The following is a 27682-nucleotide window of genomic DNA, read 5'->3' on the forward strand; positions in this document are numbered from 1 at the left end:
CAACTTCATGTGAAACTTCTGTTAAAATCATTTGAAGACTGAGAGTCAACCCGGTTCCGGTACCAGTCAGCTGAGAAAGATTCATCTGGTATAAATTTAATTTTTAGCTATTGGAGTTATGCTTAAGAGAAATTTATTTAATCACAGAATGTCATGAATATGTGTGTATGTATCCCATATTACGTTGGGTTGCACCGATTGCAGTTTTCTGGCCGATTTCTGGTTACCGATCTTTAAAAAGCCTGACCTGCTGATTTTGATTTTGGCTGACGTAGTGCAGAGTTCAGTTCCTGTATTTTTCCTTCTGTTGCTACGATGCAGGAACTGATGAACTCACAGAACAATGGCAGCACAATACAACAACTTCACACAACAAACACTGCAAACATAAGATAATATATACTAAATATTTCTATCCAATTGAGAATTTGCTGTAAAAATTGAGGAAAAATTGTAGTTTCTGGTAGAGACAAACCCTAAAAGGCCCACAGCGTCAGGCGTCAAGTCAGCAACTATGTCATTCTGAAATCCATTTGACACGAAGTACAATGAACCAAGAGAACAACAGAAACATCAGGCTACTGGTCACTAATGATGAAACAACACATTCACAACTTTGTGTTGGTTTGTCTCATAAAATCACAGTGAATTCTTTGAAGCTCCTGCATTTCAGTGTGAATGTTAACTGGTCTGATTTGTTCTTAAAGAGTCTTAAAGTCATTTGAACGGAGAGGAATGTGAGCATGAGCACGTTGTTGAAACTGAATGAAAAGCTGGACTAACTACAACATTTATTGTAGTTAGTCTGAAGGGCACCAACAGGGCTGCGTCTTGCGCAGATGGCATGCATGTAGGAAGCTTTCCATTTCCTCATGTTGACGCAAGTTGTCTTTTCCAAACCTGTCTGCCAAGTCGCTCTGATAAATGCCTGACTTATTCCCGACCACTTGTTTATTGCTAAAATCTCAATAAATGTGCGGTGAAGAAGTCAAATCCAGATGTCGCTCGAAGCAAGCAGACACAGACAGACTTATACGGTCTCAAAATTTAGAAATCCAAAGCACAAAGCAGAATATGATCTCGTATTTATCATGAAAGACATCACACTTTCCTGTCTGTCACCACATGACACAAAAAGCTCCCTCCCTCTCAGTCAGCCCAACGTGTTTTTCCATCACATATGTGCGTGGCCGGGGAGTGGCGTGACGCAACTGTGTCAGACTCGCCCTCTCACCCATCCCAGTCAGCGCTGGCTGGCTTTGGCTTGGTCGGCTAGCCAACTTCACAGAGCTCAGCTGCGACTCCACACACAGGCACACACACGCACTCACACACGTGGCTCCACGGAGCAGAGGTCTGTGCATGGCTAATTACGCCAGTGACATGGAAAGACTACAAAGCAGGAAGCATCTGCCTCCCCTCCTATTCTCACATGTCAACACTAAAGCCCCTTTTGAAAAGAGGAAAAAGGAAAGAAAAGGCCAATTTAGTGCAAACCATCTGTCTGCTGAGGTCATACATCCGTTATGTGGCTGTGCAGAGCGTTTTTGGAAAATGTTTTACTGGTGCATGAATGAACAAGGTTACACATCTTGATACATCAGTTTGCTTCCAAAGGTCCGTTGCACTTTGTCTACTTATTCCCAGAGGCATCTTGCACACATACAACCAACATGAGCAACGCTCCATCACAATCCTCTGCATATTTAGTTTCATTTTCTTGCATCTAACTCTTCTCGAAACCAAATGACTCTAAATCTTCAGCTGTCACTTCTGTGTGGCTCGTGCTTTTTTTGTTTTTGTTTTGTTTTTTTGTAAAAGGCTCTTCTTTTGAATCTCATTGTGTTCTTTTCTTTTGGAAATCAAACAGCAGCTGCACATTATTTCCTGCTAGGACAAAATCTCTTTTTAAATATTAAATATTCTGTGTTTTGCACCATCAAATATTCACCAGCCTCCTTTTATGGGTTCAGACTTTGGCGCAGCGAGCACACTCCTCGGATGGATGCGTTTTCTTTCTTTCTTGTGCTTTATTTTTCCTTCTCTCTTTTTTTTTTTTTTTTGTTTGTCGCAGGCACTGTGGTCCCTCGCAGCCAAAGGCCTCAATTGAGTCCAAAGTGTGCCTCCACAGCCACGGCTCTCTGCGTTGATGTCCCCTGAGGCCGGGTGCTGAGCTCGGGCCTGCTCAGACCCCCAGCCTGCGCCGGACCACCGCTGCAGCCTCTCGCTCCAGCTCCTCCGCCTCTCCATCCATTATCCAGCCACTAGCACCCAGCTGCAGAGCTTTACTCCTCAGCTTATCCCTCCACCGTTCCGTTCCCGTGTCGGGTTCAGTTGTTCGCTCGCTCATTCAGACGCTCAATCGGCCACAAGCCCGCCAGCGATCAGCCTCACATTCACACAGGAGGGACATAAAACCACCACCAGTGGCGCTCCTCTGTTGAAGTGATAGACTTAACTGAGTTTTAATTCAATTTAGATACATCTTCATAATTGCTGACAGTTATTACACAAGATATGTACAGTCATTATGAAATATTACAATTAGAATTTACAGAAACTTTGTACAAAATATGCCTGACTTCAATGCCTGGATAGTAAGGGGAGGGATCCTGGTTATGTTGTTTCAGGAGCGTGAGACATTGACCCAAAAGTCAGTGGTGTCTGGAAGTGCTTTAGTTTCAGCAAGTAGATGCTTTCAGAGTCCATTAAAAAGAAAAGGAAAAAAACAAAAAAAACAAAACAAGAGACAGAGAGAGAGAGCGAAAAGTCCCAAAAGTATAGTCAGCAAAGTTGAGAATTGTGTTTTATTTCTTCTTAAGCTGAGATTTTTTTTTTCCTTTCTTTTTCTTTTTGACTAAATGGAACATTTGAGCTGTAATTCAACTGCAGAAAACAACAACAAAGACCCATTTAAATAGAATAAATTCATAATATTTACACAATAAAGTGAGTATTGATTTATAAAAATGAATCATGTTTTTTTCATTAAATATGTTATCTACAGTATTTTTTTAATAATTATTTTTTCTTTTTCTGGAAACAGAAACCTAATCACAATGAAATGCATCTTATTCCTATCATTCAGTTCCTACTCGTAACGATGGTTGTGGATTGCCATATTTATGCAGCGATGAAGCTCGCTCCATCGGGAAAGTCCTTTACGCCAGCTCGCGTTAAATTAAAGCCATTCTCTGCACGATGGAGGAAAATAAATAAATAAATAAATAAATCACTCAGTTAACCGTTTTTGGAAAGGAAAATCAAACCTCACAGATAAATGGAAGGGAATCTGTCAGCACAGAAAAAGTAAAATAAACCTTAGCAAAAGCATCAACTTCTTTCTTTGATCATTAAAGCTCCAGAGATAAGACTGCCCCCTGCTGTTCACCTGTTGCAATTCAGGTGGCCTGTGCTAAGTTAACTGCAAGAAACGTTCAACTAGTTCAACTAAAATACTGTCATTCCCCATCACCGTTGAGATGAAAACAAAACCAAAAATAAGCATGCTTTTTTTTTCTTTTAAAAGAATGTTTCTGATATACAGTAAATATAGGAAAATAGACTATCAAGGATGACCTCCTTTTAAATCATTTATAAAGCTTTTCCTGGATGCAGACAGCTTGGCTACGAAGTAAATAGATACTAAACAAAAGAAATCCTTAAAGTATATGCAAACACAAGCATAAATATTTTGATCCACAGAGAGATAGTAAGCTACGAATGACAAATATTAGTGATATATTGAAATTCTGGAACAGGCACCTTTTCTGTCTCTCTTTTTTTTTATTTTATTTTTTTTATTATTCACTCTTCTTTTATTCGAGTGCTCGTCAGTCACTTGAAGGTGTTTCCCAAATCCTAAAAGAGTCACAGCTGACTGAAGTGGGTGCTGCTGCAAAAAAGTCTCTTGTGTTTTCCTCACGTTGTGTGAAACAAACCAACTCTAAAAAAGTCAGCACACGGTTTTTAACTCGCATTCTCTCTCTCACGCAAATTATTTATTCTTCCTTGATTTTTTTTTCACGCTAATTCGTCTTCGTCAGTCGTCTGGCGGGAAGCCGGCCTCCTGGCTCTCCGGGGTTTAATGGACGTAGTAGAGCCAGTAGACTACGTTGAAGAAGGAGAAGACGGTGGGGAAGATCATCCTGGACCACTTATCGATAGAGTTCACGTCGGACAGGTCTGGGATGTTCACCTTGAGCTGCGAGGCCCGTCTCCGTAGACGGGACTTCTTCTGGGCGTGGCGCTCCAAGGCACTGTGGCCATAGTTTTGCCGGGCCATGGCCGCCCTGCGGTACTGCAGCGTGGAGCTGTCGTAGGCCAGCATGGTGTTGCGGGGATCCGTGGGAGCTCCCAGACCCCGGGACAGATCCCCGGGACCGCCCATCTCATTCTTCATCTCCATAGTGCTGAACAGGATGTTGTCATCGGGGGTCATCTGTGTAAAGGTGCACAAATCACAGATGTAGCCATGAGAAGTTACTGAAAGTGCGAGAGTGTGGTATTAAACTATGGAGCCTTGCAAAAGTATTTACACCCCTTGAACTTTTCCACATTTTGTGACAAACGAGAAAGCATTTACTGGGCTATTAGGTGACAGACCAACACAAACTAGAGCACAATTGGAGAGTGGAAGGAACAGGAAGGATGAATTTGAATATTACTTACAAATAAATATATATAAAAAAGGGCATTCAGATAAGGTCTGTCGATAAATTTTATTTCTATCACATTATACACAGCTGGAACAAAGGATTTTCTGTTAAAACTGTGGCATAAGTTATTAGGACACTGTCTGCAGAGGTGTTTGGAAAAAAATCAATCTGCTGCCACAGTCCAACCAACACGATAAAATGAATCACATAACACCTGTCTTTAAATCCTCACAATGGCTGCAAAAATATGGACTTTACAAACTTATTGGTCTATAAAGCACTGAGGAGTCTTAGTCCTAAAGTGTAGACCTCTCGCGTCATCAGAAACCTATTCAGTTTGTGTTCCCAGAACCAGAACTGAACAAGGGCAATCTGCCTGAAAACCTGAGATACACAAAAAAACGATTTCTGTTTTTTATGTGTTTATGTTGTGTCACTGTAGTTTTATTGTATTTTATCTTTGTACTGTATTTCAAGTGTCAATTAGAGGGACCATCTATAAAATCCTGCTGAAGACTTTACTTCCTGACATAAAAAGTGGTCTTAAAGGGGACCTATTATGCTCCCTTTTAAACAAGTTGTAATAGGTCTATTTGCTATACAAAACATGTTTACATTTTTGCACAATATTAAAACTAATTTCTGTCTCAGTTCTACCTGGTTAGTTCATTTCAAAATGAGCCGTTTTAGAGCTCTGTCACTTTAAATCCAAATAAACTGCTGCTGGCCACACCACCCAGCTCCACATTTACCCTGTATACATTTTTGAGTCTGAGTCTGAGTCAGACCCAGAAACAGAACCAAGAAGAATGCAGCAAGTTGTTTCTGGATGGTAAGTCAACAATAAAACACACGTCTTTTCCAGAAGAAACCGTGTCGCGCAAACAGGGGACTGCAATGGGAGGCTTTTGAAATGTCTCATTTTCTATACACAAAAAAAATTTACTCATTACCGGAAAACAGCTTTTTGTCGTTGGGCTTGTTTTAGAAGTGGAAGAGACCCATATGGAAGTACAAAAGTGTGCAAAAACCAAAGTTTGCACATTCATTTACAAAAAAGTTCTAGCAAAACTAAAAACTTAGGTCCAGTTCAGATGCATGTTTAGTCTTGAAACTTGAAATCGGGCTTTGAGTTATTTTGTAAAAAACTAGGAAAGATTTTGCTTATCATTTTATTTTCTCTGCAAAATTACTGAAAACAATGAACCATTTTATTTCAGCATATTTTCTGCCTTGTGTTGGTCTATCTATCACACACTGATCCACGTTCCCCCAGAAATACATTGATGTTTGCAGTTGTTACAACATATGTGGCAAAGTTCAAAGGGAAATGAATATTTTCAAGGCGCGAACCGTTTCAAACTAAAGTTAAGAGATGCTGCAGTAAACTTCAAGCAATTTAGCATGTCAAAATACTGATGAGGTGCTAAAAATGGGTGATGCAAATGAGTCGAAAACTACTTACAGCCAAGAAAGAAAAAAGTTAAATTCTCTTATCATTTGTCAAACCATAAATGATAATACAAGCAGAAGGCTACAAAAGTGATAACATTCTCGAAGAAGCAGTTTGTAAATTGATTCTCGTGGAGAACTCTTCGTTGTCATCTCAGAATTTCAACCAGAAAATGATTAAAATTCTGCCGATTCACAAGACAAACTAAACAAAAAGTAAAAAAAAAAAAAAAGAAGAGAAAAGCAAAGATATACAAAAGAAAAGTGACAGGAGAAGGTTGAGAGAAATAGCAAGGACTTTGCAAGGATGGAGGAGGCTACAGGTTCAGGGCAGGTCGGGAGAGGCGTTGTGGGAGGTGAAATCGGATCAACATTTCTTCATCCATAGCCTGACTTCTGAGGAAAAGCATCATCCCTACAATCCTTGATGTGTTTTGCTGTTTTAGGGTAACTCACTTTGAAGCGGTGCTACTCATCAAACTGCAAATGTGTTTCTAGTATCTGCCCAGTCTTCTTCACAATTTCTTCACTTGGGTCCAAGTAATGAATGTATCATTTCTCTTCACAGATTTAGTTTTTTTTTTTTTTTTTTTTTTCGTTTTTGGGGGGAGGGAAGGATTTAAATGAGATAGTCTTTGTCATTTTCCACCAGCTAGAGTTCAGATTAAATCAGTTCCTGCAGAAATGAAGCTGCTGAGCCAATGTTTGTCAGGAAAATGCATGAAGAGCAAACCGAAAGAGGGAAAAAAACACAATGGTGGGAGTGATGGTCAAGGTTGCCTTAAAACTCTACGAAAACAAAATCAAAGAAATAAACAAAAGACTACAGTATTTTCCTCTGATCTGAACTGATTCAGATTGATGACATTGTTAAGTTTTGACTTTCAAAACCTCCAGTACCTTATTTCTTTGATCGCCTAGTCCTAAAGCGGCATCGTCCACAAAGATGGGATCCCACATCGAGTCATATGCGTCAATTTCCCTCTGTTTCATTCTGGCATACAGAGCATCATCTCTTTGAACTACATTTCCCACCAGCCACTGCAAGCATACAAAATCAGCACTGTTACTTGAGGGAAATCGGAGCTTGCCACACTCAGAAGGAAACGATGTTTCTCTTTTTTTCTTTTTTCAAATTTAAAATGCTGTTGTTCTTAATGGTGCTGAGCAATATTTAAAGAGAAAGCTCTGGCGCTGAAGCCAGGGACTTTTCAGGCGCCTCGTCCTTTGGGAAACACAAAAAACGTGGAGATAAAGTATTTAAAAAGCAGTCATCGCTCCTGCATTCGCTCTTTCAGATCCAAGTCTGTGTAAGAACGTTAAAGCAGCAAGCAACAGAGGGCTGGAGTATAATAGTGCTGGTAAAGGACATGAAACATTGATTACAGCATCACATTGGCCTTAAGAGAAGAACAAGAAGAAGAAGAAGTCCTTTGCTCACACAGAAACAAACATACATATCAAAAGACAGCACAAAAACAGAAACGTTTTGAAAACGACTCCCTTCGCACAAACCTTATTGGGGTCGGGTCTCAGCTTCTCGTTGTTGGCCGTGGCCGCTTTCTCGGCCGCCTTCTTCTGTCTCTGGGGACCCTGGCCGAAGAAGATGTAGTTGACGAAAGCGTACTCCAGTAGAGCCAGGAAGACGAACACAAAGCAGCCCATCAGGTACATGTCGATGGCCTTCACGTAGGGGATCTTGGGGAGCGTCTCTCGCAGGTGAGTGTTGATGGTTGTCATGGTCAGCACCGTAGTGATTCCTGCAGGTCAGTGGAGTCACACTTAAAGAAAGTCTTTAGACGAGTCTTTTTCTGCCTCACCCCCACAACAATATATTGTTGTGGGGGTGTTGTTATATCGCATTGGGTTTTAAAAAAAAACTGAAAAAGGGGTATAAAAATGTCCACAGGATGAGCTGGGGAATTTATTATTAGTTTCTAATAGTATCGGCCATAGGCTGCTACAAATGCTCCATTAACACAAGCATTCAGATGTAGCCTCAAATGACCATATTTGGGCAACATGGCACAACAAGAAAGTGATAATCTAAAGCTAAGTGGACAAATGTCTATTAAATATTCATATTCTGTGGTGTTAAAGAGCACATTTGGGATGTTTCTATGATAGTTTCACATCTTCTGCCTCAAGCAGAGGAGTTCAAAAATTGGTTCCATCTTAAATAGAGCTGGAAAGCTTGAGGAAGAAAATAGCACAAAAATCACAAACAAACCAAAAAAACAATATCTAGAGAAAAACACGGGGGTGGCAGCATTATGCCGTGGGATTACTTTTCTTCAGATTGAACTAAATCGTTTGTCATGGTGGATGAAATCAGGAGCAATTCTAAACGGCAAGCAGTTTTGACCTGAAAACCTTCTTCTAAAGTGCTGCAAATGGACAGAGATTTTTAGTTTACTGCAGCACAATGATGGCGAATTAAAAAAAAAAAAATCATAATTTCATCTGAAGGGAGCAGTTTTGGAATGCAAGAGTCCAGGTCGAACTCAAACAATCTGAAGACAATAGATGTCCTCCCAATCTTTCAGATTGGGAGGACATTTGCAAGACGCAATGGGAGATATTGGCAACGATGTGGTACGATGACAGACTCCTACCAAAGACTCAATCTTCAAATGAAATTGAAAGTTTCTTCAGCAAAACTTGAGTGTCCACACTTCTGCACCCAGGACATCACAGCTTTTCTCTTCTCCTCTTTACCCTTCTGGCTATATGAGTTTGTTTCAAGATAAATTCTCCTGGAGAGATTTCCTGCAGTCATGGTCTCATATTCATATGTTACACATTGTAACCATTATTGTACCAAAGCCATTAAATTGCTGCTCTGCTTCCCTGCAAGATCAGGTGCCAGCCTGAAACAGACAGGAACATTTGAGCATTCACGTCTGTCTTGTACATTATAAAGTATTTAACTGCGATGAAGAGACAAGACTCGCTAAATTAGACCCCATAAGGTTTACAGCCTCCATCTGAATCCCCTGATGCTGAGCGCACGTGTGCTTCATCAGATAATTTCAGGTCAAACAGGTGATATCCATGCGTTCATACATCCTCTTGAGCATACCACATCCAAAGCATTCCACTGCTGCTGCAAACATCTGTGTTTAGTCACAGCACAATACACCTGCTTTTATGACACACACACACACATTGTGTTTGATACATTAGTCATCTGCCTGCACAATTTGCATTTGGTCAGATTCACACGCATTATAAATAACCCAGCAGCCTGCAGCGGCACTGTAGCACGGAGCCCGGGCTTTCATTGGCTGAGCTCGCTCTCTGCACAATCTCAGGGTGCTGAGAGCATGTGGGCACATCTTTAAATCGCCTTCCCAGCAGTGCTGCGGTAGCCTGCTTGTGTCGGTTTAACTTGGGTGTGAAAACATCCAGGTGCACTTTTGGGGTGACTGCTTTCACTTGCATCCTTCGTTCGGATCTTTTTGAATGTAATCTGGAGGATGAGCAGGTATTTTTGGGCGCTGAGGGGCTTCGACAGACAGACGAGCAGAGAGAAAGACAGCGAGCTTCAAGGTCAGGCTGCAGAGCTTCCCGCGCTGCATGAGTCATGTATATAGTCATCTCTGAACAACAGACATTTAGCCAGACAGCCTATTACACAGTGCTATCATTCACATACTTTGAGACAATTTACAACTAAAACAAAACAACAACAAAAAAAGAAAGCGAATGTGCAGAAATTAAAGGATTCCCCTTATTAAGGTCACAATAATGTCTAATTTCAACATGTTGAAACATAATAGGATAAATGGATCCTTTCATGCACAGTTATCATTTGGCTTTGGGTCACTGCTGTGCAGAGGCAAGACAGTCCTACCCAGGGCCACTCTGGCAGCAGATGCATCATAGTTGATCCAGAAGGAGACCCAGGAGAGGATGGTAATCAGGATGGAAGGCATGTATGTCTGCAGGATGAAGTAACCGATGTTCCTCTTCAGTTTGAAGCTGAGAGACAGGCGGGGGTAAGAACCTGAAAGAGGCACAGGGAGAAAAACAGAATCTCCTTCATGGTGCCAACTGTGTCCTTCCAACACTGTGGCGCCTTACACAAATGTCTCCATGTAAAGTTATGTTTTTATTCTCACACAGTAAAAAAAAAAACACCAAAAAAATAATTTTGATTTGTTTGCAGTGACATATGATTGCAGCCTCATTAGATTAGAATCATTGGTATCCTCATAAGGACTCATAAAAAATTAATCCAACTAAATCTTTCTGGTGATACTTTTATTTTTTTCCAAGGGTCTGGAATCGAATGGTGCCCTCGGTGAGTACTGCCCACCCCAAATCATTCAAAATGCAAAACATTTCTCACATCTGAAGCAGTGTAAATGCATTGTAATCCCCCCAAAACTCAGAGTAGTTAACTTAGTCTCTGAGAAATATTTTTTTAAATCAACTCCTTGCACCTTCTTTCTAATGCCATTCGGGGAAAGGCCCATGTCAAAAACAGACACTTTAAATGTCCCATCACTTCTCTTTCCCCGAGTGGTGTACTTACACCATAATTCAGAGGCACATTTTTAGTAGACGGACAAGAGATTGTTGCTCCGACTGGAGCAGCAAATGCTCCAGGTGGGTGTGTCGTTAAACAAACAATCTAGGGTTAGGGGGGTTAGGGTTAGGGGTTAGGGTTAGGGTTAGGGTTAGTTTGGTGGAGGGTCTGTGATGCAAAGAGCTTGTTCCCTGAACGCTGGAAAATACAGAGATTTTTCATCACTTTCTGGTGGCATCTGCCAGGAAAATAAAAATGGGTCATCACTGGGTCTTTCAGTTGGATAGTAATCTGTAAAGTATGGCAAGACTCCATTAGCATACGAGTTCCCGAACTTAAATCCCTAAGAAAATGTGCATAAAATAGACCTAAAGACTTTGGCCACTGCAAAGAGGAAAGGTCAAAGATCTCACTCTCTGTGCTCCTTTATTGTTGTAATGTTGTCAAAGAGGATTGTATAAAGTACTAAAACACAGCAGAACAAACAATTAGCCTGGTTGATCCCATTAATAAAAACTTATTCCCAATTTCTTCCCCTATTGAATAAATTTGTTACATAAAAATATCGGCGTCAAATTACTCAGAAAATAAATATTTATAAGGTATTGAATTTGTTCAGGCTTTTTAATGCATCTTTATCAGGAATGCCAAATACTGTGGGTAGCACAGAATTTTTCCGATCAGAATCGGCACGAATCTAAAAGCATAAAAATAAGCATCTGATCTCAGTGACTCGCCTGTCGAGAAGACAACGTTCTTGGAGATGAGCTTGTAGTCAACAATGGAGAACTGCGGCAGCTCTATCCTGTCAACCCCAGACACGGCGCCGTCCCCACCTCGCCAGTAAAACTCGATGTCATCTGTGGTGTATCCATCTGTAGACGAGAGAGGCAGAAACATTATCACCTTCAGTTAAGGAGCCGGAGCTCAAAATGTAATGAGTCAGGTAAATGTTACAGCTGTGGTTTTGTTTCTGTTGAGCCATCGTCAAGAATTTTCAAAAATCCTATACATACAGTAATTTAAAGTGTAAACAAACTTCTGAATTTAAAGAAATTAGGACAAAATCAAGGGGATCGCTGCGTCACAGGTTGTCGTCGTCCGACATAAACAGCGTCAGAGAAATCTCCACGCTCCGAGTTCCACTTTTGTCTTCCACGTGCTTAAAATACAGGCGGTGACCTATTCACATGTAATGAGTAATTAAACTGAGTCTCTGATTTAAAAAAAAAATAAACACAAATTGCTTTGTCTCGAAGACGCTGACATTCAAGGTGAAGTTAGTCATGTCGGGTTGTTGTTGTTTAGGCAGGCGGCCTGCTTCAGCCACAGGCCTTTTTATCACAGCAGACATTTTGGTTTGTCATATCAGGACAGGCTCAGGTGTTGCTAATGATATCAGCAATGGCCTTCATCTGCAGAAGCTCGCACGCACACATTTTTTTATTATCTATACCCGTCCTTTACCAGCAAGAAAGTGTCGAAGTGCGGGGGGAAAAAAGAGTGTCTGTCCCTCATGTCAGTCTGATTTTCCGTCACATTGCCTGTCGACGCAACGAGGCACAAATATACAGTTTCTGTTATTCAAAGGGAGCTAAATTATTCTTCCAAACAGCTGGGTCCTGTAGCTCGTGGCCAGTATTACTCAAACAGGAGTAAATTATGCATCTGCTGAGGTTTACAGCTGCAGAGCGCATTTGGCGCTCTGGTGAGTATTTCACAGCAGCCGGGCAGCATATGTGGGATCCAATCAAAATAAACCCCGGTGTGTGAGTGTGTGTGTGAAAGTGTTCAGAGCAATGCAGTGTGGCTAACTGATGCGTGTTGCTTTCAGATGTCAGAGGAGCTTTTCTTGGCAAATTTGTTGGCCTTGGATATTTTCATTTGTTTCAATGTGCTTATTGATGTTATTGCGTTATCTTTCAGAGGGAAGGACATTCACTACACAAACAAGGTGCTAATCTTTTCTCCTTCCTCATGCAAGTTTGTGTGACTCCCACTCAGCGTCCAATACAGCTGTTTCTGTGTCAGCAGGACCAGTTTGTCTTATTGGGACATTTTTCCCTTAGTTTGAGTGTCTTTCAAAAGTATCCTTTGAACGTTTTTACTGGAACTTTCAATGTATTATGTTGGGAATTTTATGAGCAAGAGATTAGACATGGTCCTCAGAATTTTGACAGATGAAAACATAATTGTGGTGTCCACAGCTCTATCGTTTTGCTTGTGTCTCCACCGGTTTTACAAATCTAAAGCCAGTTTTGTCAGACCTGGAGGACAGCATCAGTTTTTGAAACCAACATTCTTCTCAGAGGAATGAAAACGAGAATTATGAGTCAGATTTTAGCATTGAGGCAGTTCGAAGGGCTTTGCATTGAACAAACAAGAACGCACATTACAGTGGCAAAAATAGAGAAACAACAAAATGTTGTCATGCAAGCAAAAAACAAAAATCAATCAAAGGCAACTCGACAAAAATGGGGTTTTAGCCTTGATTTTAAAGAAACTCAGGCTTTCAGCATTTTTGCAGTTTTCAGTAGCATTCTAGAAGTTTGTTCCACATTAGTGGAGCATAGAAATGTTATATTTCACCATGTTTGGTTGTGATCTTGGGTGTGCAGAGTAGACTTGAGCCAAGACCTGAGTGCTCTGAAAAGGAGATGTCCTCATCAGGATAAGCTGAGCAGGGATCTCTGCAGTTGTAGGCCTTTGACATATTAAGGTTGTTATCGTGTTTAAGGTCCAAAATCGACCAACCTTCAGGTACCTCACAGACAGCATGAAACTTTGTCCTAATAGTTACTGATAACTGATTGAACTTAACTTGTCCTCCACATGTTGCAGGTTTCTGGTGTCAGCAGAACCACTGGAACCCCAGAGCATCACTGACTCACACACACACACACACACACACACACACATATTTACTTTTGCTGCATTGCTGCTGCCACCATGTTTGCCTGCAGGACTTTTCCGGTCTGAGGAAGGTGTTTGGCCACCTGCCTCTTCACAAATCCAACCACTGATAACTTCTTCTTGCTAAAATGTCCAGGTGTTTTAGCAACAAATCCCCTACCTTTAATTCTGCTAACTATGCTTTCAACTGCAGGCTCACGTTCATTCACGCATTTTGCTATAATTTTGTGTCCTTATCCTTTTTAAAGCAAGGTATTCTATCTTCTCTGAACTCTCTGGACAATTCACTAGACTACATCTAAAATGCAATACAACACTTCCATGAGCCATCGCTATCTGGGCTGTTTTTATCTCAAGCGAATCTGATGCCACCATTGAAACCACTGATTGCTTGTAACAGACCTGGGTCTTGATAACAGACAAAGTGTGCTATTATGAATAGCTGAGCAGCTTAAAAAATTGTGAGACTATAGTAATCAATTATTCAATAATTGTGTTAATAAAATGATTGCAATGTCAGTGTTCTTTATCTAATTAAGCTGTTCTCATCTAAATAGTTTATTACTGAACAGTTGAATTAAAAAAAAAAAGAATTTTACCACTAGTTGCAGATATAAAATTTTTTAAATTAAATGTAAATTTCGAAGATCTGAAAATATTTTATGGGTGTGAAAACTTTTGAAAGGCATTTATAACTCCGAAACACAAGGGCAGAGTCTGGTGTGAGCAAAGAGGCGAATGGAGAAGTCAGAGTTAACTAATAAAGTGAAGGAGATGAATTGCAGCTTGAGCTCATCATGTTAGACCGAGTGGCCTGAGCTGCAGCAGTGAACTGCTGGTGAATTGAAGGATCTGCAGCTTTTCTTTAGGAATGTCTGTTAAAAATGCATCAAGTTTATCAAGGGAAGTTAGAGTTCTCTGGGCTCATTAGTCTGAATAAAATAGCATGCTCTGGCATGAAGCGATTCCAGCGTTAAAACCGTTGCCAGTTAATCCATATGAGAGCAGATCCTGCCTGGTGATCAAAACTAGAGCTGCGAGTGTTAGCGTGCACGCATACGAGTGTGTGTGTTTTGTAGGGCTGCCGGGGAGAGAAGGAGAGGGAGGGTGGGGGAAACAGCATATGAGTGATGAGGAGAGAGATAAAAAGGCTGCGAGGAGAAAAAAACGAGAGAACGGGATGAGTCTTTGCAAAGAAAAGAGATGAGAAACGGAAAAGAGGGAACGATGAGAGCGATGGCGAACATAACGGGAGAGGAGCGGAGAGGGGCGGTTCTGACCCGTGCCGTTTTTGTGCCGCCTAGCGCTGTTGGCAATAGTGTGATCAAACCCGGAAAGACTGAGCCCCATAGACCACATCCCAGCACCATAATCCTTCTCTCCGGGGACCCAGATAAAACACGCAGAGGACCTCGTCTTTCTCTCCCATCCTCTTCCCAGCACTCCCTCCACTCGAGAGCGCTGGATCACATACAATTACAAACTCCATGTGAAATGAGCTCTTTATACTGTATAAACACGGAGAGGCAGTTTGGGGAGAAAGCTGCACATAACATCGAATATCAGCAATTTCAGCATCCCTGAAACACTGGACCTAATCAGGCTCCTCTGCGCCTTGGGAAGCCACTGCAGCTGAAGATGAATTAATTAGGCTGGATGTTATCAGTCACTGAGCCATTAGTGATGTTCTTCTTCTTGATGCATATCTCTGGCTATCTCATCAGCCTTCCTCAGCATTTAATGTAGCGTTTTATCAACATGCCTTTCTACCTTGGTGCTGCGGGGAGGCTGCTGGTGTCTATACGTGTGTGTGTGTGTGTGTGTGTGTGTGGGATCTGTTTAATTCTCCATCTGCATGTGGGTGTGAGAGCTGGTTGTCAGGGAGAGCAGTACTTACAGCTTTCTATCTCCAGAGTGCAGTTTTGCTCATCCAGAGGGTAGCGGCGCAGGTCCATCATGCAGGCAGCAGTCGTAGTGATGCTACGGACAATGAGGGAAGACATAAATATGAGACTCACCAAAGATTTGATCCAGATTTTACTTTCACCGCCACAAAGCGAAGACATCAGCATCCCCACATGAGGCTGTGCAACGTAGGAGACAGTTCTCGGGATTCAGAGGGAAATGTCATTAATTGTGCGGACGTGGATAACTCTTTTACATGCAAAATATTTCTAGTTAGAACAAAAACTACAGATTTGAGAGAGCTGTTTCTTTAAAGATTTCTTTCATAGTATTGAATGCATTTGTTTATTTTGATTTTATTTATTGGACTGACAGAATTTTACTGAGGAACAAGCAATCACATGTAAGCATATATGCACATTACAAATAACACAATTATTTCTCAAATTTATGAGTAATTGTGGTTTCCAATTTCTTCTTATTGATTTTGTGTTTAGATATTGGTTCATATGATGTCTATCGGCTCACATCAGAATAAATGTCTCTAATTCAACCATACAAAGGACATTGAAGGACAGCGAATTTGTTGTCATTTTTCAAGAAACCAGTTTGAGATTACTATGATTATTATTTCTCCATTATGGTGATATTTACTCTGTGGTCATAAACAAATGGACCTGGTCAGTAGCAATATGCACTGACCAGTTTAAATGCTGCAGCATTTAAACAATCCTCATCCTGCACATTCGTCTCTAACCTGAGACGTCACCAATGTATTTTTGTCCAGAACTGCCACTCACTGAATACTTTTTCTTTTTCAAACCATTCTCTGTAAACTTGAGAGACGGTGGAGCGTGAAAGTCCCAGTAGGTCAGCAGATCCCTTAACATACAGACTAGCCTGTCCAGCAGCAATAACCACGCACTCTTCAAAGTCACAGAGATCCCCGTTTTTCTCTATTCTGATGCTCGGGTTGAAATTCAGCAAGCTGTCTTCATTAAATCTAGATACCAAAATGCCCTGAGTTTCTGCCATACGACTGGTTTACTGTGTGTGTTAAACAACTGAAGAGATACATCCAGTTATGTGACTCACAAATGTATGGCATAATGTTCTCAAAAGTGAGCAGACTGAATACTTTCAATTTTCATCTCCTTTACATATAAGTTAAAAGTTAAATACTGTAGTAAAAAACCAAATCCCTGTCATTCATAAACTTATGACTTGCTGTTCTTTACATTCAGACTCCTTTTTGTTTCAGGTAAAGATTTTGCCACTGGAATGATTTATTAAAGGGTTGGCGGTACTTAACAAACATTACAAAATCCCTTGTATTTGCATCAGCTGTGCAAATTTCTGTACATTTTTACTTGTCCTGCTAACTGTACATGTTTCTGCCAGAAAAACAGTTGCTGTAGTGCTGTTTGTGCATGGAGTGTAGAAACAGCGGTGTGAATAAGTTTACCAGAGCATGAGAGAATACAGGCTGTTTTAGCACAGGTGCTTAGCCTTTTAGATATGAAAAAAACAGCAAAAACCTTTTGTACTGAACATTTATTATTCAGTGGAGTGAAAGGCAGAGTCAACTGTTCCTGACCGGATAACTCACATCAGGAATTATCTTCCCAAAGTTACATCTGCACCACCACATTCTAACAGAGGCTTTTTCATTAGCCGGGATCATAGTAATATGTGAAGATGCAAGGCAGGAGGAATGTGTTAGCAGATGTTTTTGATTGTTAGTTTGTTTGTCTGTTATCTGAGGGATTAAAAATGTATCTAAAATCCACTTTTAACTATTGAATGAGTTTTAGTTTCGAAATTGGGCTTTCTTTCTGTTGGTAAATAAAATTAGAAGTCTTATTATGCAGACCTTTGACAAACTGTATGCCCTTTTTCTCCATTTAATACTCTTTTCTCATTTGTGACTCATTTTCTTTTCTTTCATGAATCAAACTTTCTTATTTTTACTTTTAAATAATTTCCAGTCTAGCTTGGAAAGTGTGTTTTTCCCACTTGAAACACTGTTTTCCTAGAACTGAAGAGTTTTTGAGGAATTGAATGCCAAAGCTGTTTGGTTTTTCAAAATCCATAACCACAATAATTCAGTCCTCAGTGCTGAAGTTCTTCCCAGAGGATCCGTCACAGATTGCACATGATAATAATCTTGATTTTAGAGACTCTATGTATTTTGTCAACACTGGAAAAAAATAAAACAACGAGGTCAAGCATTATCTTACAAAAGGCAGACTGAACAAGTATTGAGAAATTACTGGGAAGACGTTAGTAAAACTGGTTGACTGCAAATTTCCTGTGTAGTCCATCAGCAGAGTTTATCTTTCACAATTTACTAAAAGATAAGATTCTCCTTTTGTTCTATTATCTTAGGGCTGCTCTTGTTCAAGTAAGTACTCCATAAAATATGCATATAGTTCTAAAAGAGGCAACCATATGGGCTTTACTACACCTCATAAAAAATAAAAACAAAGCGAGGTTCACCCTGTGGTCATGCAGCTCCGAACTTAATAGCCGCCACATCCGACAGATTTGCTCGGAGCGACGGACTTCCTGTAACACATGACAAGATGGCCAGAGCCGAGATGGGCTGGCATCTGGCTGTGCCAAGCCCCGGAGGATGTCTGAGAGACCGGACACACAGTTTAACTACAGGAACTAAATATAGCACAGCCCACCAAGACTCGCGAGTCAAACCAACACACTTGAACACACAACGTCACCCTCAAACAGATGGATATAAAACATGATAGCATCGCTCAACCAGCAGTAATACTTCCAGCCTGGAGGTGCGGTTTTCACTCCATGCTGATGAATTGAACTGAGCATCCTGAAAAAACCAGGTTTGCTATCTCTTCTCCATTGGGTCATTCCATCATGTACGGCAGCCAAAATGTAGGATCACATTTGTGCCGCTCTTTAAAAAGATGGTTGAAGGACTATGAAACGACCCCATGTTTACTTACAATATCAATTGATTCGTCTGCGCAACAAAGTATGAATTAAGAATAAAAATAAAATACATTTTTCAGCACCAACTATGCTTTGTGGGGGGGGATTTTGTATTTTTTTTGTTTTGTTTTTTTATATTTCAAATCCAGAAGCTTTCAGATGTCTAAAATTTAAGTTGAATCTAAAAGTTTCTCCCTGCATGTAAGAGTGTTTGAATAAAACCCTAAACATGTTTTCACCAGGTAAGATGTTGCCAGTATTGCCGAATAAAGGGTTGCAAATGTAGAAAAGAAGAAGAAAAGACTTGCTGAAGAACTTATCGGGTGCTTTCCACAATTAAAAAGAGATGTTTAATTAAAATAGCAAAGCACACACATTATTTATTAGAAAACAGAAAATTATTGTCAAATATTTGTAATTTCTGCCATTATAGCGTTTTTAAATGATCAGTGTATGAGTCCTAATTACCTGCAGCTGAACCCAATAAGATGTCTATTATGGGTAGTTTTCAAAAAATAAGATGCTTTACTGATCTAAAGCATCTTATTTTCACAAACAAGCTTATCTTTTGGACTAAAAAAAAATCACAAATGCTATTGCTGGTATTGCATGTGTCATGCTGATTGTTTTGAGCTGCACTGAGCAAAGCCCAAGAGGAGTTCAGTCCTCAGGCTTTGTGTGGAGATGCATGCAGTAAACAAGTCTCCACTGTGCTCTGGTCAAAGTTGAAATTTGACCACTTAATGTTGTGATGCATTTTCCTGCAGCCAATAGACCCAAAGTAATTATTAAAGCATCTCCCCACACTTTTTTTCCCCACAAGGTCCGACTGTGCTATTATTGTTTCTGTCTCAAGAATAGATTTATAGCATCATCACAGACAACAGCGCTGCAGCGTCGCATATTGTCGACACAAACACGTCTTGTTATTTTGAGAACTCAAAAGTCTTGATTCTGTGAGATTTGAAAGCCACATTAGGTTTTTTGCACCATGACAATCACAGTAAAAGACAGTAGTGGCTATGATGAAGCATGAATTATGTTTTGTCCATACACAGTTACTGTAACTGGGGCGCCACCAGAAGGTTGTCCTAAAAGAACAAAAACAGCAACAATGGTCTGGAAACCTAAAGTTTCTTTCACTTGCAGTAGCGCCAATAATTACACACAACCTGGTTTAAATCCTAAGTTGTCTTGGAGTAAAAACATAAATCTATAGTAAATAGCTTCAAAACGTTTCCACTTATGTCCATTCAAATTCAACTAAAAAAATTAGCATATATTGGAATATTATTGTAAAAATTAGGTGAACATCCTTCTTCAGGTGGACAAACAGATTTCCCATCAGATTTAGTTCTGGACTTTGGAACAAACTGTACAAAAACCTTTCAAGTGAGGTCCTTCTTTTGCTGATTTGGAGGTACAGTATGGCTGGACTTAGTTTCACTGTAAATAAAAGCCATCCTTGTGGTTTGGAGCTGTGGTCAAAATTAACAGTTTGGTTCCTTCAGAACTTTGCACTTTTTCCCAGAGGATTTTGGTTAATTGTAGCCTAGCACAAATACCACCCCTATCCGAAACCTTATGAAGAACACAGGGGGTTCTTTTCGCAGTGAAGCCTCCCTGAACACTTTTTTTCTTGTGTTGTAGTAGAGAAAATATGGGACCAAAGTGATAAGAACTGGGTGTTCATTTATTTATATATAAGTAATTCTAATGCATTGCAACCTCTCTGCAAACTGGATGCAAATGAGCAGAGACTTCAGTAGGTCAGAATGACTTTATTTTAGGTTAATCAGATTCATTGTTCCTGGTGTTAGGTGTGTACCCAATTGGGTGACGCAGTCAGTCGAAAAACAAAGTTTTAATGTAGGAGTGTGCTCACTTATACAATCAAGTTATTACGGCTATCTTAATATGTAAATTGTAAAGCTGCAAAGGGGCCAGCCTTGTGAGTTTGGTTTTATTCTCTGAGAAGTCGAGACTCCCAGTCTTTCTCTCGTATTCTTAGGCTCTCTGTCGTTCCTCCTTTTTTCCTTCTCTCTGCGCTCTTACATAAGAGCCAGTTAGCAGGGCTATGTAGTGCACTGGGGGATTAACACAGGACTCTCTTTTCTGTCCTAGTTTACCCCGTTTTATGGGCTCAAATCTACCGTGGTGCAACCCAGGTAGGTATTGATCACTCACCATCACCGCCACTACTAAAATCCTCACAGTGAGAACACCGGGGAGAAAGAAATGAGGCCAAAGTGGCAGGGGTAAAAATAACGTCCTATTTATAGCCCACCAACATCATCAGCGCTGGTCTCCAAGTCTTTCCGTCTGAGGTTACTTCTGCCTCTAATGGCTGCACTAGCACGCCCGCACACATGCTAACCAGTAATGAAAGACTGATAATGAGCAAGAAGGAGAAGGAGGAGAGGGTTTCTCTGCAGGATTCCCTTCTTGCCTTCGCCTCTCCTCCTCCTCCTTGTGTTTGTCATCTCCACTGCAGCAAAAACAAAAAAGTCTACGATGATCATGAGGCGCAGATTCATTTGCTCTTCGTCAACATCAGGGCCGGTGCCTCTCCCTCCCATCCCGACCTGCCGGTGGAGAGCAGAGGCCGTGTTCTCGTGGACCACGCAGTTCAAACACGCTACATTTGCTCTGCGTCGGAGCTCATAGGACACAAAGTTCTAAAAATGGCTGTTTTGTTTTTTTCCTTGTGCATGTCCTCTAACGGTTCAGTCCAAGCTCCCTTTCTCAGTGTGGATGCGTGCGTGTGCGCTGGTGTGCGGGCGTGTGTATATGTGGACCCCGCCTAAGGCAGCCTGTGCACCTATATTCCAAATGACCTTGTTTACGGACACAACACAACCAACACGAATTCCCAGACAGAATCTCATTTCGAGGGAGGAAAATTTGCAGGGTGCAAACCTGTGCAGTCTTAACTTAACTGACCTTTTGCAACCAGGGAAGTGGAATAAAATTGTATGTGTAGAGAGGTTGAATTGGGACATAGATGCTTCCTCCATTTTGGGTCAGGAGCTCATGTTGAAGCTGACAAAATGCATGCTGGATAATGTTTCCCTGCTGTTTTTTTTGTTTTGTTTTTTGGTTTTTTTTGCAAGATTTGGAAGTAAAAGTGTTTAAAAAAATGTTGAGTACAAGTGAACCTAACAACACAGAAGAAGAAAGAAGTCACCTCTGTTCCCATTGAATGGGATCTATCAGCTGCAAACCTGCAAGAACACGTCCTCTCACAAAAAGAGCAATATTATTCATAAGAGGAGAGGGCAGGGAAGAAGGAGAATCCTAATAAATTTCTCCATCTTGAATGTAGTCTGACCTTCATGTCTCTGTCTTTCTCTTCAACCCTCCTCTTTCTCTCTCTCTCTCTCTCTCTCTCTCTCTCTCTCTCTCTCTCTCTCTCTCTCTCTCTCTCTCTCTCTCTCTTTCTCTTTCCACTCATCCCTCTTGTCTGTGTAAATCTGAAGATTTGTTCATGTGAATTTCTTTCCTCCCCCTTCAGGCATTAAATAAAAATGCTAAGAGGAGTTTGTGTTTTTCGTTGTTATGCATGCATGTGAGTGTTTCTTCTCGCTGCCTGGGCGGGATCTGTGTTATTGGCTTAGCCTTTTCAGGCTCTGGGTAATTAGATCAGACTGCCTCTCCCCAAGACTCGAACCGAGCTCTAAAGTGACAGTTGGGAGCGCGGTTGTAATTTTCTGCTTCTCCCGGTAATTGAAGACTGGGATTTGGCAGGATTGGGATGCACTATATTTCCAGAGAATATGAAGTAAACAACACCTTCGCCCTCCCTCCTCCGCAAGATCCCCAAAAATAACACTCGCCCACTCGCAAACACCCACCCGCAGACATGCGTAGATCCTGCACACACACACACACACACACACAGGCACACACACGCATGCATCCAATATCCAATGCCTCCAGCTAACTAACAACCGACTAATCTACTTGTGCTCCCCAGGTGGAGTGTAACAATTAGTTCAGTTGGTTCAGCACAAATCCACACTCACCTTTGAGGGCAATAACAATACTTTTGACTCTTATTATACAGGGGCTTAGCGAGCATTCTCAGCATGACATCTTTACCAGAGATTTACAAATTAGGGAGAATGGATTTTACACCAGCTGTAATGTATACCTTTGAATAACATTACATCTCTATAAGGGTTTTTTATTGGGGTTTAATTAGTTATGCACAAAGTGCTTGTATAACACTGCAGGGAGGGAAGATGAGGAACCTTTGCTGTGTTCACTCATTTCACAAGTTATTAAAGGTCTAATAGATGCCATCTAACAGCTAAATGTTCTGCAAACAACACCTGCTTCAGTGTAAGTGTTTTACTGGAATACAATGTTGCATTTCCATAAGGTTTATGAACCTAGTAAAGGAAATATAATTCTCATAAATAATTCTCATAACTACATATGCAGGGGCTCCTACATAGTCATCATTTTACCCCGGATGATTTCTCTTGATAACGTTGCACAGTTACCGAGCTGAACCTGGAGTAACCAGAATGAGATCACAGTGACATTATGGAGGTTTCTTTATCACAGGTCGCTCTCTTTACATGTAAAATCAAGACTTTGCTGTAAAACAAGCTAAAGTGACATTTTAATCACAGATAAACCAGGTTACAGTTGTGTTGGTATTTAATCACATGAAATCCATCCGTAATGAGACAATTTCCACATTTTGACTGTCAAACAGAAAATATGCTTTCTGTGCATCTTTTTAAAAGCTATGCAGCTTTGAGAAAAGAGAATTTTAAACTCTAATACCTAACTGCCTTTTTTTTAATGCACATAAATGTAGTAGCTTCACAGTCAAGCTTTCTTTGACATCTTTTTGACAAACTGAGTCTAGATTAAGAGGGCAGATCAGACTCTGATGTGTAAAATCATTTAAAACTGCATGTTTTTTCTTCACAACTTGATGGGCGGTTACTCAGGGCATCACTAGAGTAGGGGGCGTACAAACAATATATTTTAAAAGGACTGTATTTATTATTTGCATGTTAAGTAAGTTTTATATTGCCTTTTACGCTTGAGCAGGTACCCCCAAATGCTGCTTAGAACAGATAGATCAGTCTGTCTTTTTTTGTTGCTGTTGTTGTTGTTGTTGCACTAAACTGAAGTTGAGTGAGATGCAAGTTAAAAGAATTATGTTTAGCTATGCACAACCAGAAAATTTTAAGAAAGTATGCTTTTACAGACTAGGCAATAGTAGGTTTCGCTGGCAGCAAACGGAGAGGCCGTTACTGTCGAGTGGCCGGTCAGTTCAGAGCGTGCAGGCTGACTCGCTGTCTGGACTTGCAGTCATCAAATAAAACCTGGACCAAAACCACAAACCAAATAATGAAGGATGGCACTGACAAGGGTTCCGAATCAAATGTAGCGAATATATCTCCCTGCTGCACAGATGCCCTCCTGTTTCACAAAAGCATTTGCGATTCCGGTAGGCTGCCATTTTGACAGACATGCAGAACTACGTGCTGGGGTTACATAACTACGAGAAACGGTTGTAAATTGCATGTTTCGATTGCTAAAACAAATCTAGCAATGAAAGATCTGCTGCAGTGCAGATGCTTAAATTTTTTAAGCAGTCTTCTGCACAAGAAGAGCATTGGAGTCTAAAAGAGAATGAGTGAAGAGCGCTATTTTGAATTAACAACAATAACTTCTAAGACACGTACTCGAATGAAGCTGGTGACAGATCAGAGAAGATGGCAGCACACTGATGTGTTTGGCTGTGCAGGCATTTGCTACATATAAACACTGTGTGTTTATATTGAAATGCTACATTATTGATTATAAGTGATCAATTATGAATTACAGCCTCCTCACAGGCATCAGAGTCCAGCACCAATAAAGAGATATTGTGTAGATGGGCTGAACCACTGTTCATGATCACGCTCAGTCCTGCTGTTTGCACTGGCCGTATTCATTATTGATCACAAGTTATCAATTATTGAAATTGATGAGCATCAGGGATATGAAAATCTGCAAAGTAAAGAGGCAACTTGTAGCTTGACCCTTGCGTTACTTGACGGATATAGATAAGTTATAGCAGAGTCGCCACTGCGGCTGGATTCCTCAGGCACAGATGCAGGTTTCACTGGCCCTCCACTGCGACTCCGGGACCTTCTGTCCGGCATCGTTTACGTATTTCCCTGTTTCCACACATCTGATTTAAACAAATAGGCTACTGACAAGATTCAGCATAAGTTGAAGCAATACTGAGGAGATAACCTTTTGATGCATTTGCAAGTCATTGCTTCAAGTTGTTACTTATGAACCAGGTTTTAAGTTGAGGCTGATTTGAGAACTTGTCCAATCATGTTAATGTACTTAAGACCACTGTACAAGTTTTGGTGAAACGTTATTTGACGGAGTGTGCATAAGACTGACGTGACTCTATCATAAACATGACATAACATCTGTCGTGAACACGAAGAAGTCTCCATGAACGTCTATGACTGTTGTCATGACGTGTCAGTCGGTAAGTAATGACACTTTTAATGCAAAGTTGCTCTGCAAGTTGCTTTGAAAGTCCATTAAAAGTGCCAACTTTGCATTACAGTGTCATTATTTACAAAATAATGCATGTTTATGACAGTGCCATGTCAGTCTTATGCGTTCCCTGTCAAATAAAGTGTTGCCAAAGTTTCAAACAGTCTTATGTTCAATTTTACAAATATGAAACAAGAAAAAATTCAACTTGTGAGGATTTACAAATGCGCACAATATGCACACCAAGTTACATGTGAACCACTTTCTCAGCATTTGGACACAGACAGGAAAGAGAATTGCACTATAATCACAGGAAAAATGATGAAAACAAATTAAACACTAAATAAATCATCCCACCATTTTGTAACAAAAACACGATTAAATAATCATATAATACAGCAGAGTTTAAAATTGTGTATGGTTTGGCCCCTACACCTTTAAATATTGTCATCTTAAAAAATAAAAAGCTATCAAGCAGAGCAGGCAGCAGGGGAGGCAGACTGAGAGAGCACGCTTTGAAAAATGAATTAAGGAACATGGCATCCCAGAGATAGCTTACTGTATTTAAAAAACAACTTATTTTTTTTTAAATAACAAGCGTGTTGGATAACAAGATCTCTGACTTTCCCAGTTCGAATGCTATCCAAAGAAAATTGCCTTGTTTTTGACTGATTTCTAAATACAAAGAGAATGCAGCAGGAATCTTCCCTTGACCGCTTCTCTCATACACACAGTCAACAACTCCGTAAAAACAGTCACTTAAGCAAAATTATTTGCTCTGTGATACACATAATTTATTAGTTTTGAGTTATTAACAAAGAGAAAAAAACAATTGGCAAAATAAATGATGTTAAATGTCCTGCAATTACTGTCTATACTACCTTTTCAAGTCAGAGGACTCCAAAGTGCTTTACACAACATTCAGTCATTCCGGCACACATTTGCACAATGGTGGTGGTAAGCTACACTGTAGCCATGAAGCAGTCTGACAGAAGTGACGAAGCCACACACCGAGCCTTCTGGCCACCACCATCATTATTGGTGAAGAAATAAATTAGGAGAGACTTCATCTAAAACGTTCCAATAAAACAGGTCCAGCTGACTCACCGGAGACCGTAAAGCACCGTCCCATCAGGGTGGAGACGGATCATCCTGTTCTTGACTGTGACGCCGTGAACAAAGGACTTCTTGTCATTGAGGAAGTAGGTGTCAGGGACCCAGAGCTGGTCAGCCACCCGGTTGTCCAGCGTCAGGTTGTAGGCGATCTCTGAGTATGAGAGGCGCTTGTCCCGCCACGCTTGTTGGAAGTACATGGTCAAAGTGTAGTCCTGACGAACACAAGAGGGAAGGCAGGAGTTAGAGAAATCAGAGAACGTCTATAAATCCACACATAATACTTACTGGTGATTATACATGCATTATTAAATAATTTCTTGTCATATGCTACCACTACCATATACCACAATAATGGTAGCCTAATGCTAAGGGTCTATCACAGTGCTAATGGCGCATCACAAGCAGTGGAAGAGATTTTGAAGCCCAAAGGACAACCAAAATGTTTTCTACTTTAATTCAAAACAGAAGTTTAAAGTTTCTTATATTTGGTTAAAAGTTATCAGTGGACCAAGTTGGAAAGTCGAGTTTGTTCCTGGAAATCAGCTAGTAACAGGCTCTTGATTTTCAGTCCCTACCAGAAGTGAACTTGATCAACAGGCTGGCCGCTCTCAAAGGCTTGACTTAAATGAATGAATCCAATTTCTGTTGTCCTCAAAGACAACGCTCCTGCTAAACACATAACCAGACAGCTGGTTATGGGTTATGTAAAACCAGACAGTATACTCCAAACTATAGGTCAGCCATTGTCTTCCTATGCAATTCCATTCAATTCACATCTCCCTTCTGTCTGAGATTTCTCCCATTGAGCTCAATTTCTCTAATTGTGTTTCAACCAGGCGAGTCAGGCGAACTGAAGGAAAAGTTTTCTGTGCTGCTTTTTCTGCCTGTAGCTTTAGAAACTGCAACAGAAGGAAATGAACGAAGCTCCATGTTGGCCGCGCTTCCAAATTTTCAGCAATTAAACTCAGAGTGAGAGGAACGACGTTTCACAACTGGAAAAGATGTTGTGTTCTTACTCCTCACGTGTTTGTTTACGGCTCACCTAATTTCTGGGAAGCTTCATTGAACTGTTTTGCAGCGGTATTGGCCGAACATTTGCGTAAAATCAGATTCAATCGTTTAATGTTTCCACAGAGTTCTCGACTCCAGCAAGCAATCATTTCTCAACAGCTGCGGGTCCAGACCTTCTGCACGAAGCAACGCGTAGAACAAGGGACTGTTTTTTTTACCAGGCTGAGGTCTGCTGAGATCCAGGGGGAGCTTCCCGGACTCAACCTCAGTGATGGACAGGCAGCTTTCATATTGTGCAGCTCGTTTTCACACGTGCTCTGAGGTGTGTTATTAAACTATACCTCCTCTCCTCAGTCTTTAAAACAGACTCACACCCACACAGTCACAGTAAAACAAAGCACTGCAGTCGGATCTGTTTGGTTACGCTGTGTTGCGGTGCAATCACTGAGTGGGAAAACACATTAAAAAATACAGTCCGTGAAACAAGGCCCCTGAGCTTTAACTCCATCATCATTGCTTATCACTATGTTTCTATGTTTCCAGGGATTTTATGTCTGTCCGAAACGCACTGGCATGACTCTGCAAGGCAATTGCCACT

The 27682-nt window shown here is 40.7% G+C and overlaps 1 protein-coding gene across 3 annotated transcripts in view; it reads right to left on the reverse strand.

Annotated features, from left to right (window-relative positions):
- Positions 1 to 2440: 2440 nt before the first annotated feature.
- Positions 2441 to 27682, reverse strand: part of gabrb2a (gamma-aminobutyric acid type A receptor subunit beta2a) — a 48819-nt gene continuing 23577 nt past the window's right edge. For 2 of the 3 annotated variants that reach the window (XM_055033949.1, XM_055033948.1), the window contains 6 exons: positions 26065 to 26285; positions 15455 to 15537; positions 11382 to 11519; positions 9967 to 10119; positions 7626 to 7870; positions 2441 to 4441 (listed from right to left, as the gene is read on the reverse strand). In XM_055033949.1, coding sequence (XP_054889924.1) covers positions 4085 to 4441; positions 7626 to 7870; positions 9967 to 10119; positions 11382 to 11519; positions 15455 to 15537; positions 26065 to 26285 — 1197 coding nt within the window. In that variant the 3' untranslated portion in view covers positions 2441 to 4084. Of the gene's footprint in view, positions 4442 to 7010; positions 7152 to 7625; positions 7871 to 9966; positions 10120 to 11381; positions 11520 to 15454; positions 15538 to 26064; positions 26286 to 27682 lie in introns of all 3 variants that reach the window. The other variant, XM_055033947.1, reaches the window with a different exon arrangement.

Source organism: Poeciliopsis prolifica, unplaced genomic scaffold (genome assembly GCF_027474105.1).
Source record: "Poeciliopsis prolifica strain line A6 unplaced genomic scaffold, Auburn_PproV2 SCAFFOLD009, whole genome shotgun sequence".
NCBI classification, from domain to species: domain Eukaryota; kingdom Metazoa; phylum Chordata; class Actinopteri; order Cyprinodontiformes; family Poeciliidae; genus Poeciliopsis; species Poeciliopsis prolifica.